Source organism: Pelecanus crispus, chromosome 2 (assembly GCF_030463565.1).
Source record: "Pelecanus crispus isolate bPelCri1 chromosome 2, bPelCri1.pri, whole genome shotgun sequence".
Taxonomy (NCBI): domain Eukaryota; kingdom Metazoa; phylum Chordata; class Aves; order Pelecaniformes; family Pelecanidae; genus Pelecanus; species Pelecanus crispus.
Window position 1 is genome coordinate 131,567,055 of NC_134644.1, and position 18,381 is coordinate 131,585,435.

General features: G+C 37.8%; 1 protein-coding gene across 1 annotated transcript in view; it reads left to right on the plus strand.

Moving 5' to 3' along the window:
* Window positions 1-12,946, plus strand: part of RP1 (RP1 axonemal microtubule associated) — a 181,594-nt gene extending 168,648 nt beyond the window's left edge. Inside the window, exons 51-57 of the mRNA XM_075705067.1 lie at window positions 2,434-2,588; window positions 2,721-2,796; window positions 5,043-5,121; window positions 5,344-5,629; window positions 7,188-7,266; window positions 10,100-10,175; window positions 12,892-12,946. Coding sequence (XP_075561182.1) covers window positions 2,434-2,588; window positions 2,721-2,796; window positions 5,043-5,121; window positions 5,344-5,629; window positions 7,188-7,266; window positions 10,100-10,175; window positions 12,892-12,946 — 806 coding nt within the window. The remainder of the gene's footprint in view (window positions 1-2,433; window positions 2,589-2,720; window positions 2,797-5,042; window positions 5,122-5,343; window positions 5,630-7,187; window positions 7,267-10,099; window positions 10,176-12,891) is intronic.
* The last annotated feature ends 5,435 nt before the right edge of the window (window positions 12,947-18,381 follow it).

The window sequence follows — 18,381 nt, forward strand, 5'->3', positions numbered from 1 at the left end:
ACTTTGCACTACTGTAGCTTTTAAGGCAAAATGATTAAGCAGTGAAAAAGTGAAATAAAAATCTATTTGTTACTTTCAAATAGCTGATTATTTCCACAAAGTTAAGACAGAGCCACAATTCACACTGAGAGTATGAAATCATTAGAATTTTATAAAATTAATGGAGTTGTAACATTCATATATGTTATCCTTATTGTATGTAACTTCTTTTCAGAGATTTCTTTCATCTTTCCCCTCTCCAATCTATTCAGTACACTACAGAGATGAAAGCTTATTTGCCCTATGATAGCCTGATCTGACTGCCTGAACAAAGACCACCATTTAAGCATTTTTGCCCTCTTCCCTTGCCTACATTTGTTTCCTTCAGTTGCCCTTCTTTGTACAATGTACTCTGCCAGTTCTATCCACTGTATAATCTGATCCGAAGTTGATTCAACTCAATCTCCAGTTGACTCCAGTGTGTCAGGGCCATGGTAAGACAATAGATCTTACTTGCCTTGAGCAGACTCACCTGGAACCACTGGCCACGATGGGCAAAGGATGTCCATTTAAGATCATGCCTGAGCTACGTCAGATGTGCCTCTGTCTCTAGTCCTCTCTCTGACTCTGTCTTCTGGGTGGACCTTGGACCTATGTTGTAGCTGCATTTTCAGTCTTGTCTCTGGCCCTTTCTCCTGCTGCTCCCATCTTGACCACCAGGATGGATCCCAGATGTTTTTCATTGTTTGCTGCATCTGGGGCTGCTGACAGCTCTGCCTGCCACATGCAGATGCTGCAGGACTGTCACCTGGTCAGTGAGGGCACTGCCTGCGCTGGGGTCGTGCTCAGCTCCTGTCTTGCCCACCCTCGTGGGGCAGGCCCACTCTTGCTGCTCTCTGACACAGTGATCCAAGAAACAAGCCTTCCAAATGTAATCCTTTCACTTCTTTTTTTTGGGCTGGTCCAGCCTCACTTCTCAAGTTTCAGGTCTGGGAGACTGTGGCAAAACAGAGATCAAGTAAAATTTAAAAAGAACACTTAGAAAATCAGAGCTATAGCCAAAAAAAAAGCACTGCACAGGTTTCTTTGTTCTGTGTAGTGACCCACTCACTGCATTGCATCCCTGACCATAGTTTCCTCTCCTGATTCTTCATCTTGGTTCTAACACCACCCACCATATTCCATACAGTTGTTGTATTTAATCTTTTCTCTTATATCTTACCATGCCATGATTTGTTGTTCCTTAGGCAGCATCAATTTTTGATTTCCATTTTAAACTTAGCTGTATCCTCTACCCACTTAGGCTTTTACAAAGTTTTATCTTTACAGGTAAAACCTTTTTGGCACTATGGGTTTCTTTCCATGCACCTGCTCAGCTGCAGTAGGCATGCAACAAGGGTCTGTTCTCTCTCTCCTGTTGTTGATGCTGGGTAAATAGGCAAAGCCCATAGAACAGACCTGGTTCTTGTACTGAACCCAGTATTTTAGATGATCATTAGTATTCAGATCATTAGATCTGAAAGCTGATAATAACAGCTTGTTGTCTGCTTTACCTGGACTTTGTCTTCTTGATGTCCAAAGGATGCAGGTAATCTGTTTATACATACAGTCTTGTATGGGATAAGTGTCTGACCGATCTAAGCTCTGAGCCACATTCTACAGAAGTCTTCTGCAAGGTCAGGATTCATCCCCTTCTACTAGAATGTCTACAGGAATAAAAAGGAGATGATAGGTAGATGATTAAAAGAAGTAAATATTCAGAACTGTCACATCATTTGGTTCTATGAGTAAAATGTAAATGAATATAAATAGATGTTCTGTGTATACATTTACTTTTAAAGGTCTTCAGGTGCTGTCATCTTGTCTTCAATTAAATAACTATAACCACTGCATAAATAGCAAACAGCACAAATTCATGGGTGACAACGTATAGACTCATCTTCCTGAGCTCCCTCTATAGTCAGTGGATGTGCTCCATCATAGTGAAGTTCAAAGCAGCAACTTAGGTCCTCTGAATCACATGTGAGGAGCTTCTCTCTCCATCTCTTAGATGATGAAGTATGAAGGACTTGTCACCCTAGCTAAAGTTAGTCTTTGTAAAGATCCCAGAAGTGATTGATGAGTCTGAGACTTATTAGAATTTTTAATATTAGGCATTTGCCATTAGAAAGAAAAAGGCAACTGACTGCAGTAATTTTTCCATAATGCGCTACTGTTACAAACAGCATAAAACATAGGCATGCTTTTCTCTAATTTAATGTAAAGTTGTCAGCATCACCAGTGTTCATAGTTACAGGACAAAATTAAGGGAAAATTGGAAAAAAATTGAATTTTGCTACCATTTTCAGATGTTTGATTTTTTTAATTACATCTGACTGCACATTGCTATCTTGTCAAATAGCAGTGCAAGGTTGTGGCACAGTCCTAACGATCTCTTTCTGCTTGATATTGCAGTGGTTACATATCATCTAACAGTATTTTCCAGAAATATTTTGAGTGAGAGAAATTTAGTGCATATGACTGCATGTATGTATGGTACTCATGGTGACACAGGGGACAGATCCCTTCTCTGGTCGTTGCAGAATGTCCAGCAGGGAGAGGACAATGAGGTACTCTGTCTTAAAGTACTGTAAAATTTATCTTTTAATCCATTCTTGTACTTCTTATATATTATTTTCAAATCTTCCTATATAATTAAGTAATATAGTTTATGATTGTAATACTGAATAATTTTATTTTAGTCATTCCTAGTTATTGTGGATGCTGTTGAATTGGGAGAACTGGACAAGGTCGTTCTTTTGATCAGCAGTAAAACAGGTAAAGTATTTTTGCTGCTCTCTAAAGTCAGTGATGTGAATCACAGAGCTAGCCTCCTGTTAAAAGCAATGAAATCACTGCCACAGTTAAATGCTGATTAATTTCTTTCTTATTTTTGCTGAAAGGTAATATTTTATAAAGCAAAATCCTACATTTTGACACATTAAAGTACTTGGATCTAAAGGCTATATCATTACTGCATCAAGAAAGTAAACTTCCTTTCCATACAGGAAAGAAAAACAGAAAATTAAGATGAATAATTATATTCTGCAATTAATACGTGATCTATTAATAAGCTATCTAGGAGAATAATTATAGCTCACATAAGAAACTGGTATTGTTTAATTGTCCTTCTGTGATTCAGTTATTTTCACTGTTTCCCCACCTGTTCTGTTTTCTCCCTGTGACATTCGGAGCGGGATTTTACCCCTATTAGGCAATCAGTAGTTTTGTCACTGAATTTCATTAAAATGGTCATAACTTTAATATATCTTTGCCTCATTTGTAGGATGGCTATCATGCTACTAAGGAATATACAAAGAATTAGTTGTAAAGTTTTCTGAAGTCCTTTAATGAAATTCACTATATAATTGCAAATCGTTACTATGTGTTACATAGTAACCAGTTGACCATTTTCAGACAGTTTTCTAGGAAAACAAGCGTTCTAGGTTTGCACTTTATCTCTGTCTTTTTTGTTTGCCCATCTGTTGGCTCCTCATAATAACCTTTCAGACTCACCACCCAATTTCAACCAAATCTGTAAAATGTGTATAGACGTCAAATACCTTTGGGCAGTAAGCGTGTACGTACTGGTTGGCTGGTCAACACATCCTGTGCCGCAACACGGTCTGCCTTGGCTGCAGGGGCTTCAGAGGGGGCATGGTGTGGAGCTGCAGTTACTATCGAGGGGAAGGGAAGGAGAGGGACAGCCCTGCCACACTGCTGTTGGGGAGCAAGGTGTGTAGCTCACTACTTGTGTTTCCCACTGCTTCAGTTGCGCAAGTTAACTACGGCCATCTGTCTGACAATCACTGAATATGGCAACTGCATGTTGCCAAAGGGCACCACAGAGAGCGTGACAGGCAAGATTTTTCCAGTCAGGTTTGAAAACACGGTTCACAAAGGAGGGACTTCGGGGCTCATTGGCTCTGTGTGTGCTGTGAAGAGACGCTTGGGCAGATGTATAATACATTTCTTCCAAAAGAGTTACTTGGATGATAAAGCGCTTTAGATGAGTAAGGGTGTCCATATTGTATCAGGACTTGTTTGGACTGAGACTGGTTTGGACCAAGACTTTGAACCAAAAATCCGCAAACACTAAAGCTCTTTTAGTGTATGAAGTCAGATATACCCTGCAGGACTGGTCAGCCTAGGCAGAGTGTTGCTCTAATGCATTTATGCTTCTTCCAGTATCTGAGCAGGTTTTTAAGATCAGGTGGTTCGAAACCCCTTCCTGAAGCTTCTGACTCTCTCCATGCACTGCCTGGGCAGGTCATGAATGCAACAGGATGTCCTGGATTCCTCCCTAGGAGCCTGAGCCTATTATCTTAGACTCCTACTGATATAATTAAAGGGACTTGTACAGTAGTAGAAGACATTAGGATGCAGTTTGCTGAACAGGGATGAAGGGGCAAACAATAGAAGAGAAGGGAAAATGGATTGTCTTCATGACTAACCAGTGGCAAGAGATTCAGGCCAGTGTTATAGACAACATGTAGCTGAAGCCCCCAGCAGAAAATTCAAAAGGAAGTGTAAGTCCGAGAGCAATCTTTCTCAAACAGCAGAGGTATACAGTAAGTTGCTGAACTTCCTTCATACGTGCCATATCACGAGATCCTCTTTGTGCTGCATGTGGAATGGAGCTCCAACCCTCTTGTCAACCAGTTGCTGAGGAGGAAGCACCGGATATGTATTTCTGCTCTTCCTCCTCAAATGTGCCTGCCTGAGTCATGCTGAATCTTTTCTGCATGCCTGTCCAAGGATGGCGATGACAACAATCCGTTGCTTCACTAAAATAAAGGAAATGCTTACTGCTAAATTTCAAAGTTGAGGTTTCAAATAGGAACAAAATAAGGAATGTTATGATGATTCCAGAATTTTTAAGTCAATTGTTGGTATTCATAAATTAACTAACAAATGATGTTTTAATATAGTAGGAATGACACCATTATATCAACAACAGACTCTACCTAATTCCTTGACATGCAATGCAACATTTTCACTATACCTCATTTCCTTCTTTGTAGACTGCAAACTGGACATTAAAAAATTGCATTTGAAAGAAGCTGTAAAGGAGCATCCTATCTATGTATTTGAAGTGAATGAGTAAGTATATTATGTAAAGCTAGTAATTTTTTAGCCATTTTACAGTACAATAGTTGAAAACACTGAGCAGGCATTGAATTAAAATGACTGTCACAGAGTGGTTCAGTCAATGGATATTTTTAAAACAAGTCCATCTTTAACTGTCCCACATAAATTCGTAGGATTTTTTTTATTTAATGTATGATTTACTTAGAGAAAAACATATGCGGTTTTGTTTTTCAGAGCATTTTCTGTGGATGCAAATGAGCCAGAAATACAGAGAGAAATCCCAGTATCTTTTGTTATTAGAGGAGACAAACAAAAGAGTGACATAGATAACAACTTACATAAAGGAGGAAGTCAAGCAAGAAATCTGACAGAATATACCATTAAAGTATACACAGGTGACAAAAGGGGAGCAGGGACTGATGCCAATGTGCATATTATTTTATTTGGGAACGAGGACAAATCTGAGGTAATTCAACTCTCTCACTCACTGGAGCATCAAGACCCCTTTGAAAGAGGAAAGGTGAGTACATAGATTTTATAGGATGTGTGCATTTCTGGACTGGGAAAGAAAACTTTAAATGTGTGCAAGATCTTTACAGAACTTAAAGCACTTACCCTGTTTCCCACATCACTAGATGAGATATAGTCTCAGCTATCTCTGTGTTTCACCTTCTCACCAGAGTAACCAAGGCTCATTTTACTTCTATCATATCTGGCTGACTCTGTTGCTCTTCTGTCTCTTATTCCCAAACACATCATCATATTGCATCCACTCATCTGCCCAGTTATGTATTTCCTTGATCTGAAATGCACAACATGCACTGCCTGTGCATGAGCATTTACGTGCAATATCCCTTGCTGTTGCACAAACTTTGAATATTGTGCTTGAGAATACATCAGTCTCTTACATCCCATCATTTTACTTTGCCATGGAAACTGATGCTGTGAGCCTCACCGAATGTATCAGCCTATAACCAGATAAAATGGAACCATGCACATCAACCTGATTCTGATATCCATCATGCTTTAGGCTATTCAGAGACCTCTAGTTCAGATACAGATATTTGCATAAGAATGCTGATTCTCTGCATGATGTCCTAGTACCTTAGCAGAATGTTGTCCTATTTTAATAAACATATTACTCTGGCAAAGGAATTGCTCCATTTGCTCACCACCTGTGCAATGGAGTATAATGATGGTTACCCTTATGTAGCAAAAATAAATGTATTTTCCACATCTTTCTCCTGTGGATTTCTTGAAAGGTAATGACTGAATAATTAAAACTTCAGTTAAAATATCTTCCTTATGAGATCTACCTCATTATCTCCAGCAGTACTAAACATCTTTTTACTTGCAGTTTGTCCGAGTTTCTTCAGCCAGGATGTCTCTGAATATCTTCTAAAAGATCTTTACCGATGTATTGTCTTCCATACTGAGGAGGTTAATAAATCTAGTTACCTTACAAGGAGCAAGTAAGAAAGTGTCTTGAGTAGTACTTCCTTTTGCCTAGTACTACACAGGAGGTGCCATTGCTCTTTGAAAAAAGAAATAGAAATCCTGTTAGCAGTCCAGCTAAGTCAATGGGTAGCCAGTGATGTCAAATGTCTTATGAAAAAAGGATCTCATTTTTAAAAATCTGTAATATGAAACAGGGTAATATTTTAAATTAAAATACATAACATTTGAGAGAAATAATGGTGCATGTAGTAAAAGCCTTTATCTTTTATGTTCTTGAACATGTATTAATGTATTGTATCCTGAAAACATTTTAGAAGTCTGTATCAGCTGAGAATTCATAAGAGAGCAAAAATATTTTTCTGGTGTATAAAGTCAGGAAAGAGGTAGGGATTGTCCTACTATAAGTTGAAAAGTGAATCTTTCATGTTTAAACTGAGACCTATTAGGACAGGAGCTATACCACAGATCTTCAGTAAGGAAAATAAACCACAACAGGTGTCAGCCACCTATTTTGAATTGGTATTATTACATTTGAATTAGTCTCAGAACTGATGTAAACAAATGTATAAGTTTCCAGACACTGGTATATTATTTTTAATAACTGTATTTTAATATTAAAGGTTGATACATTCAAGATTAAGACAAAAAAATTAGGAAGCCTACATTCAATTGAAATTGGTCATGATGGGAAAGGATTTGGTGAGTATACTGCATGTATTTAATAGCCTTGTAAAAATCTTCTGCTTAAAGATCTGCCTGACATTTGGAAAGGTTTTTGAAGTCATGCTATTGCTCCAGCTAGCTAATACAAATCTGTATACAAATGAGGTCAGTTTGACTGCTCTTGCTTACAGCCCCTCTGTCTTTATCACATTTCCCTTGACTTCACCTTGAATTTATTTTTTTTTTTATTAACAGAGATCTAGTTAGTATAAACCTCAGAAGGTTTTATCCTTCAAACATGGATCAGCCAGGACTCCTATTAGATGTCTTAACATAGGAGCGAATTTTCAAACTGCAGGCTAAACTTTCCATGCTTTGAACGTTATCTGAGAAATGTTTAGGCAAGTTTGGGACTCTGGTCAAAGCACGCTGTAGCTCCCTCTGACACGCATATGGCTTTTCTTCTTGTGAAAGCTAAACTATGAGAACACTAGTGTGCACCAGGTCTTGCCCTGATGTTAAGTCAGGATGTGGCTACAGTACATACCAACCCATGACGATGGAAACTGTTTCTATGTATGGTGTATTACACATAATCTCTAAAACCTGAATTTTACAAAAAAAATAAGATGGGAAACTAGGGCAGATAATATTCTGAGCTTACATTTAGTGGTGTTAAAAAACCCTAGATTATGTACAATTATGTAAGTGGAATTTGCAGGCAATGTACAGCTTGAGACAAAAAGTTCTGATTGTATTGAGATATTCTAGTTAAGTGAATTTTGCTTAACCAATGTGAAAGAAATAGGGTTAGGTTTAGTAAAACCTGATTGATCTAAGTGCATGAGACACTACAAGGTGGCAAGGGTTTATCATATCTAGGATGAACCCAGCAAAATTCTGCAAATAAGCTCCTATTTAGGCAAAAGTTGAACAGGTTTTTTTCTAACTACCCAGTCATGTTGTACATATGATGATACTGAAAACTCAAAAAGAAAAAACACCAAACCTGTTGAAATACCTATAATAAATAAATTCCTCCTGCTGACTTTCATCTCATTCGTGTTAGCTGCTGTACATGCACACATTTCAACTTAGAACTGATCTGGGAAGGGAACTCCACACCGGCAGACTTTTAGCGCTCTGAGTGGTGCACAGAAGTCTGCAGGAGAAATACAAGTTGAATTTGTATTTCCTGGCTCCCAAACTACCAACAACATGATAATCTTTCCCCTCTGTGCTCTGATCAACATCACATAGTTGTTAATACTGCCTTCCTAACACAACTGGTGTGTGTTGATTCATCTTACATCCATGACTACCTTCCTCTACATTTTTCTCTGAAATCATCTCCAAGTGTCTTTTGTCACATCAGCTGTAATCCTCAAAAGCATCCTCAAATGTAACACCTCTTTGAAATGTTTCATCTGTTTGCTAATCTTCCCTAGCTGCCTCTAGATTTCTCCATACCTGGAGATTTCAGTGAGGTCTGTTGGAGTTTTGTCAATAAAGGAGCAAGCATTAGATTTTAAACTTTTCAAGTGAGCAAACGTGCCTTTATATTCGTTTGTAAAGTGCCGTGTAAATTTGAGAGACTGTAAATTTTTATTGCTGATAATCTTGACTCTGAATTACACAGATTTCATGAAAGGTCATATATTCCAAGTAGAGTCTATGATATATTAAACCATTCACAAGATTTCATTAAAGGAGTTCCAAAAGTACTTCACAATATCAATAAATGACTCCTGTGAATTGAAGATGAAAAATGTAGACAACTTTATGGCCTAGTTATACTAGCTAATTGTTTGAAAATGTCCATGAAAAGTGAGAAACATTGCTATGCCTTGACGTTTTACCTAAATTGCTACAATTTGCAAATATTTTTATATTATATTTTCATCCTACTTACAAATATTTTCACTGGGTTTAGCCCACTTAGTACTTTGTCCAAATATTTAAAAACCAAAATAATTTGTTAGAATATAGTATTTTATCTCTAGGACATGCAAAGAATACTAAAAGGTTTTCAGCTACTAGCAGTATGATCCTAATTAGTTTTTAAATGTTGTCATTAAGTATTTGCATTGGCAAACATGACTAAAGATGCCAGCACAAATATTGTATTTCTATAATGAAGTTTTATTTTTAAAACTTCATATTTTAATACTCCATGAAATAAAATTCCGTAGCATAATAATGAAGGTATTTTTCACACAGCAAAACAGGAGATTATAGCAGATATTAAATACATTCTTAAAGCTAAACCAGATACTAGTGTCGGCCTAAATGGAAATGCTATTCTGAATCACTACTGCTGAAGAAATATGGATAAGAGCAGCATTCAGATTCACCACTTGGTTTATATAAATAGAAATATATCAATTAGAAAGGAATAATAAAATTTCTGTGTTCCTGCTGTTTAAGAGTTTGAGTTATCATTGAAGAAACTGCATGTATTGATAAAGTCTATCCGTTTTTATTGTTTGGTGGACACTGAAGATCAAGGCCCACTGGGGTGTACTTCAGAGTACTAAAACGGGCACAATGGGATTTCAAGAATGTATTCAATATTACCATACACTGTTTCATTTGTCTTACTGCCTGTTCTGTTCAATGTGGAAAAATGTTAAGTTGTAATAAAAATCTTCCTTTATATTTTCTGTAAAAAACATCAAAGACCTTCTCTGTAAAACTGAGAGAAATTGGTAGTAATTTGAATTATCTACATCTCAGTTTTATTATTGATATCGAATACATTTGGAAGTACTGAACCCCACAGGGTTGGGAAATGAAATCAGAAACCTTTCTTATGCTTTATTTGTGTTTTAATTATATTAAATTTGCTCTTTTTTTTTTTCTTCTACAGCAAGTGGCTGGTTTCTGGAAAAAGTAGAAATCACAGACATATCTAGGAATTCAGTATATTGCTTCAACTGTAACAGGTCAGTAGATCAGTTCATCGTCACTCTGTAGGTGCTGTTTTCTTTTTAACAAGAACTAGTAGTAGTCTTTTTAGTCTCTCAGTTGTTTCTCTTGTGGTTTCCTAAAACAGTAAGAATTTTTTAACCATGTTGTCTTCCTAACAGTCCATCCACAGTAACTTTTGAACCCTTTGGCTGATTTTGAAATAATTTGTCAGAAGAATATATAGAGGAAGACACCATATTTTTCCAAGTTATTAAAACTGGATGACTGTAGGAGGGAGAGACACAGTTTAGTGCATTTGCCAGGAGAACATATTAGTATGCCATTCTCAAGAGGCAGAAGCTGTCTGGTGAACCATTACGCAAGCACTAGTGCATATGTAGCTCTGACAAGAATATCATGGGTATGCAAACAGGCATGGGAGGGAATCAGAAATATGGGATGGTGGGAGGATGGTAGAATATGGCAGTATAGATACAAATCTGGAGAAAAAGTAGTGGGTTTTTTATTTTATTGTGCAAAAGCAACATTAAAATCCTTCTGTTTCAACGTCTGCTTAGTATGGGTCTAAGATATATTCAGCAAATGGGGTAAAAATAAAAGAAACCTTTTTACAGTGTAATGTAAGAGGGTAATGACCTAAATTTAGACATTTATTTGGATAAAGAGGTACTGGGGTAAAGGGCTTCTAATGTACAAAAAGAAGATCTACTTCAGTCTGCATCAAACTGAAGTAATGCACCTTCAGAGGTTGGAAATGAAATCACAAGGTATATTTGGAGTAACTGTTCACTACAGTATACAGTTTACAGCTTAAAGCATTTCAGTGTAAACAACAGAAGCAAACACATTCATGTCTTTCTAAGTGTAAAATAGGTTTTTAATGCATCTGGAGAACAGACAAGTGTGAAAGTTCCCTCTATCTAGAAAGAGGCATGTTGCCTGGTGGTCTGAAAACAGAAATGGTAGCCAAGAGTATTTAATTTTATCCTTCCCTTAAACGTTTCTGCAAACTTGACAATGCATGGCAGGCAAATCCCAATCCTGAACCCAAAAAAGCAATATTTTTTTAGTTCTTGGATAGTCAGTTGGGCTCCACAGTCCAAGTCATGAGAATGTATAGCTGTTACCAAACTCAACAACATTAAACTTCTTCCAACAACATTAAACTTCCCTTCATTAAACTTCTTCCAAACACATGCTCAGGTACTATCTAATCTTCTAGATACCTAAATTTAGGTTAGTGGACATGAGCAAAAGTCCGTAGACCACAGTACCACTCAGGTGTGCAAAACAGTCCATGATGGGATTTTCAGTTGATGTCACTCCACCTCTTCTTCTTGTACAAGTTCTCAGATCTCAGCAGTCAGAGGAAGATTATTGAAACAGATAGCTTGCAACAAACATTTTTTTTCCAGGGATTTTTTTTCCCCAATTTTATTTAAAGCCTTGTGGTAAAAACACAAAGGTATGTAAGGGACCCATTTGGAGCAAGAACTTGAATCACATCTTTGATGTCGGGGAGTGACTGACACAGATTGATTCTACAGACTGCTGACTAGGACATTCAACAGGGACGTTGGTGCGTTAGAGTCATGTTCTTGCCTTAATGTATACCTACTTACTCAAAATAGAAGAATTTCAATAGAAGAGATTAGGAGGTCCACCCCAGAGTACTCAGTGACCCAGAGGCTATGGGGCACTCCTCGGATACAGGAAACTGTAAGTTCATGTCCCCATTCCAGCTCAGACCTGGAGCTTCTCATCTCATAGCCTACTGTATAAATGGGGAATGGGTTCATTTTCTCACAAAGAAAAGATTCCTCTGATACAAATGCTGTCTCTAAAAGATATTAATCGCTGAGAAACCTGAAAGGAGGTGGATGTCCTTTACTAACTAGTTGAAATACCTGTTTTCTAGCTTATGCGTCACACCTTTCCTTGGCTCTGGGACTTCCATGAGCAATTTTGTCTGCCAAGAGTAGTTGTGTTTCAGCCTGGAACTGTTTAGCTTCAGCCATATCTCCCAGATGTTAAATGGTGCAACATCAGATGTGAGCTACATTAACGCTATACTGCCTGGGAATCCCTCCCATACTAGCTCCTTAGTAGACATCACTTCAGGTAGTCTGTCGTAAGCCTTGCAAAAGTGTTAGAAGCTTTTTAACTCTCTCTGGAAATTAATATCATTGCCTCTGTGGTTCCAGTTAACAACAATCTACCTGAGCTTTGGACTCAGACCTATTTCACATAGAGTCTGTAGTAAAACCTCCACAGGCTCTTGCAGGGCCAGGATCAGGCCCGCCATACAACTCAGCATTTTGTGAGCCAACAAGGAGATATGAGAAATAAACAGTACCTGGAATGGAATACATGGACAATAACCTGCTGTCACAGAACAGGTTTCCTTACTCTAAATTATTCTGGTTTTATGCCATTCAATGAAACAATCTGCTTGCCAACAAATGAACAACAAATAAAATCAATGTATATTTCCTATCTATATTTATAAAGTTAATTACACTTCTAAATTATGCATATGAGCATACTAAAAAAAAAAAAAAAAAAAAAAAAATCACTATTTCCTTCAGGTTGGTTACTGTTTCTGCATAAACCAATGTAAAAACTCTCCTAGAAATCCAAAGGTGCAGAGACAGGCTTTCATGATTTGTCTGTTTGTTAAGTTTTGTGTGTGCTGTATCTCTGACAGGTTTTTATGTTTTTTCCCTTAAGGTGGCTTGCTGAGGATGAAAGTGATGGCCGCACTGTAGTGCAACTTTATCCATAGCTGCTTGATTTCTGATTCTTTCTGAGTGTGTTGCTTCTCCAAATTCATGCTGATTTGATTTACTTGTATTTTATAATTCTGAAGGTATTGTAATTACTGTGAAGGAATGTCAAAACAATGCATTAAAAACATCACAGTAAATTAAACATGTCTAATGTGAACACTGCATTCCAATCCTATTAGAGATGCTCAAAAACTTTGCATGACTGAAATCTAGAAAGCAGAAATTTAAATCTGTAACATGGCTCTGTGGACTTGATCTGAGCATTCATAATGGTAGACATATGTAGTAACATAAACCATTTTGTTTCTGTAATAATTTACAGGTAAGTTAAATCTAGCTCTTTGGTCAAATCTGTCAATATTTATTAATTTGATAAATCTGTTTCAATTTCAACATTTATTAAAATTTAGATTTTCTCAAAATCATGTTCCAAACAAACTACAGAACTCTTCAGCCTTACCATATATTGCTTTCTTTTTCTATAACACCATAGCAGAGAGTAATAAAGAATTTGTTATTCAGGAGTTCACCCTGTGCCAGTAAGCCTCCCACCGACATTTGATTGTAAAATCTTGTAGCTGAGCCAGAACGTCAGCTGAGAACCTTTAGATTCAAAGGGTCTCTTAAGAGAGGCTGTTACCAGCAACACTGCAATAGCTTACTGGCAGGCTTAGGCAGCTCCCTGCTCAGCTTGATGACTTTTGCAGTGCCCATTCTTAGCCACCTAACTGGCTTTCCAGTGCTATATATGCGAATGCCTTCACTTCAAAAATAGCCTAATTCTTTTTGAAAATGCACAATACATAGAAACATATTGAGCTATAAATGCACAAATTAATATTTGGTTTGGTAAGCTTTGACATTGCCAGAATTGACTCAGAAAGTGTTTAGGATACAGATGAGTCTGAAATGAAATAATGAGTTGCACGCCACCTCAAGTTTCATGTGTGTGACCAGAATACAAATATTGTGTATAAGCTACATAGGGCATCCCTCTGTTTAATCAAAGGTTCCACCTTTAGTACCTCCAAAATTTAAAATCTGTACGAAGATCTGAATTTCAGACCTGTTTCACCTGTTTCCAGGCACTACTATATTCTGTAGCAGCAATGTTCTTTCTATAATTATACGAATTAAATGAGTTTCTAATCTGTGCTGATGAAACGTTGTCTGTCTGTCTTTTTAATATGTTCAATGCTTATTTACTCACATTATTCTGTGAAATGAGGAATGTTGGCCAATATCTGCATGGGTGATGAGATTTCAGTTGTTACTTTGACACAAAAAAAAAAAATAAAATGCATATAACGGGTCTTGGCAGGTAATTTCATTTTTATCTACCTTACACGTCATCAAAGGGAGAGCTAATGTAAGGTGTGGATGTGATCAGAGTGAGCAATGGAAGAGAGTCAGTTTCTTCTAAAAGTGCTCTTTTTGCTAACACTGCTACCACGCGCACTGGAATGGATTTGAAATTGTATCCCCAGAGCACACAGTTCACTTACTTAGTATCAGTATTCATTACACTGAATCACTTCGTTGTGATCTATTATGTGATTTGTTTCATTATTATGTCTTTCATTAATAGTTTGTAATACTAGCTCTCTTTGATGCCATTTCTGATTTATCAAGTGTAAATAATGCCTTCCTAATCTGTTTTTCATTACTAACAGTGAACACCCTCCTTTAGCAGCTGTCTTCTGTATTTGAAAATTATTTTCTCTGCCTATACGGTGTACAAATCAGGTTTTGGATCCGCTTCCCTGGATCCGGCGCCATGCAAACACCTCAACCCTTTCACTAGCAGGACCACCACAGCAGAGGACTTGATTTCAAGTGCATCATGGGTGCTTGCAGCACATATTACCAGGCGATTACACTTTGATAAGAAAACCTGAAACACCGTAAGAACCCCCTTCTCAGGTCTTGCTTGGAAGACGTGCCGGTTAGCATATTTAGCTTGTGACTAGTGCCAAACCCCAAACTCGCCTCTTCCACATGGTATGCAGTGATGTCTGCTGTCTTTGGCATAGAAGTCATTTCATCTCTGTCCCTTGCAAGTGGGACAATTTTTGCCAAAATTGCTGGCCAAAGACAGAGACATTACAGAGGTGCCACCTCGTGTGCACTCTGCTGTTCCTGCACAGCAAGGCTGCTGCCTTGCCTTTTTGCTCCCAGCACCCTGCCCTGCCTGTGGAGAGCCTGGGCAGGTATCGACACCACTGGTGCCTCCACAGGGAACAGAGGTGCAGCATGGAAAAGAGACTGCCTGGGTCAACAAGAACCCCAGGCATTTGGCACTCGTGGGAGCCTTGGAAGTAGCGGTGAGATAACTCAATCAGCTGGAAGAGGCAAGGCTAGCAGAGAGAAGGGGCTGACTTCTGCTGTCTCTCCCTGCTGCATCCTGTCCTTGAAGATCTGTGTGAGACGACAGTAGCTAGAGGATTTTGCTATTATTATTATTGTTGTTGTTGTTATTATTATTAATTATATTATACTGAAGCAAGAATGTTTAATTTTGCACTGCAGGGAAAGCCTCGAGCTAGAGCTGGGTGCTAAAATATAGACCCTAAAGACCCTAACATAGACTCAGATATAACAGATCCTGAAAGTGTCCATTAAGGGTCCAGTATTAGTTAACTATCTTTTTTCCTTATCCACTTCTCCTGGTGTGCTTTTATATATATTATTAGGTTGATCTAGGTGACATATTTCTGTCTGTTTAAGCCCTTAAGTGTCTCAGTTTCTTTTGCTGATGATGTTAAGGATTTAAAAAAAAATATAACCATGTTCTGACTGGCTCATTGGACCATCTAATATTCTCCCAGCAGCTCCAAGAACTGCCTTGCTGAAACTCACCACACAAAAGACAAGAGTCCCTCCTCTTCAGTACATGTGAGCAGTTATAGTGCATCTGTCCATCCTCTAGTTTGTCATTTGTGGAAAGGGAATGAGAATAAGAAAAAAGGAAGTACCAAGTTCTCCTCGGAGTTCCTTTAGAAGTCTTGGATGAATACCATCTAGTCCTGTGGGATGTTAGTATTTATAAATGTGTTTGCAAATATAAACATCCTCTGTTCACACATCAGTTTAAGATGGTCCCTTGGACTTGTTCTCCATGAAGAAAAGCAGTAGTCTGGAAAAGTCCCTAAACTCCTCCGTACTAAGCAGTGCAAAGCAGTGTCATAACTTTCTGTGCTGTGGCTGAATCTTTGTTTTACAATTCTTTTTCTTGGCTTGAAATAATTTTAAATAGGTGAAGCAAAAAGGGGAAAGAAAATGGGACTTTTCATTTTCTTCTTCAGACTTTTGAAAATTCTTAATTACATCTTAAATACAGTGTCATAGGGCATGTTAATATCCCCTTAGGCGTTCCATAAAAGCTACGTCTTCTGCTATCATTCATTATATATTTATGTCTATCTTTGATTACGTTTTTAAATACATACTATGAAACAACATGAAAGGTAACTGACATCTGTTTCTAAATAATAAATGTAAATTTAAGAAATCCTGAGTTAAATCTTTCAAAATTTCTAAGAAATCATTTCTTCTTTCATACATAATATTAAAGTCAGTATGCTGTCATCAAGGTGGGGCTGTTCTCAATTATTCTGGCTGCATAAACCTGGCATTTATTTATTTATCTATTTATTTATTTAGAGTGTATTTACATGTTTCTAACATTTCAACAGTCTGGAAATATTACACAAGAAGCTACAGCCCCAATTCAGCATGAAATATAAGTATATGCTTAAAATGTAAGTATATGCCTAAAACATAAGTATATAAGCAGTCCCACTAAGTTTGATTTGTAGGCTACTTAAAGTTAGGTGTGCACCTAAGAGCCCTGCTACATTGCATCTCTTCCTTTCCAGATCTCATGTGGTGGGTGCACATGTGTTGCCATTTTCACATGAACCTTCACATGCTACAGAAAAGAGAATTAGGCGTACAAAATACATGTATCAGTATCAGGATGTTATAAAGCAAAGTAATTTCTGAAACCAGGGAACATTCCAGAGCATTCTTTGTAATTGTAAAAGTAGGCTAACATATGGAGATACTTGATTCATGCTTCTTTTCTCAATTTTAAAGGCAAGTTTATAGTTCAAAAATGTTTCTGTGTGAATCCACATGTAGGCTTATAAATAAAATGATCTGAACCCAAAGCAAGCAAGTAAAAGCTGTTTATACGTGATATGTTTCTAAAATATAAAGTATTTTAATATTACTTTTCTAAATAGTTTAGCAATTTACCAACGTATTTCTGATTTGTGCTTATGTTAATTTGCTGAAATAGTGGCTTCATCAAAAGGACATGCCTCTCAGAGCATACAGTGGCATGTGCCTGTTGTGAAGGAGGCTATTCGGGCAAAAAGGCAATTAAGTACATTAGTGCATAAACATTAAACTTCCTATATTACAGCTTCCACTGACACCTGTCTGTGTAACTTAAACATGAATCTATTGAAAACATCTAAAACTTGTGAACGTTTTGTAGAATAATTCTCACTGGCTGCTTCTAAAGAAATTGATTGCACATGCATGTGTGCCTGAGGGCACTGTTTTAACACGGAACACTAGTTAAAGTCAGGTGTGTGGAAGACACAGTGGTGAGACTATGTCAGAGTGAATGAGAAAATAGATGTTCACCAGATTCTCCATCAGGCCACCCCCGCTTTATGTCAGGCACAGCAAGACGGAGAGAAGCACGGTGCAGGAAAAGGCATTGGGTGCCTTTGAGAGAGAAATAAAGCATGTATCAGAAGGTAGTTAGAAAAGAAAGGGGAAGGAAGGAAGGAGGAAAGGAAGCAAATCTGCTAGCAGATTCACCAGATCTTCCGGAAGAAGTCACCAGCATTTATTTCTAAGGGGGGGGTGCTCAGGAACTCTGCTCGGCAGGAGGGACCGGTGCGTTGCAAGCCCTGCCAGGACAGCAGGGTTCTTCACAGCACCTTCATGATGCAGAACTGCTCCCCAGAGGACTGAGCATGGTAAGAAAGGCAGGCTTTTGTGCCAAAATACTGCCAGAGGGTGTCAAATCCAGGGTACCGTGAACTCATTCTGATGCTTCAGTTACTCTGAGCTAGAAGAAAATGCAGAAACATTAAGCACCAAACTGCAAATTGTCAAAAGTATTGCCAACCAAAAAAGAATAGATTTGGGAACAGTTTGGTATGAATGCATGCAAAAATTGATTGGACCTGTAGAGTATAATGATATTCTAATGGTGAAATAAGAGAACTACAAGCAAGAGCTTGAGTGTGTTTTGATAGGGCCATCTATAATACATAGCTAGAGAAGACTGGGAAAAACATCACAGTTAGGAACCTGAAGAAAAAAAAATACTTTAGAGTAAAGGTAAGAGGATTGGAACCAGAATTGTATTTCCTGGACATTTAGGTTTGAGCTGAGAACAGTCTACAAT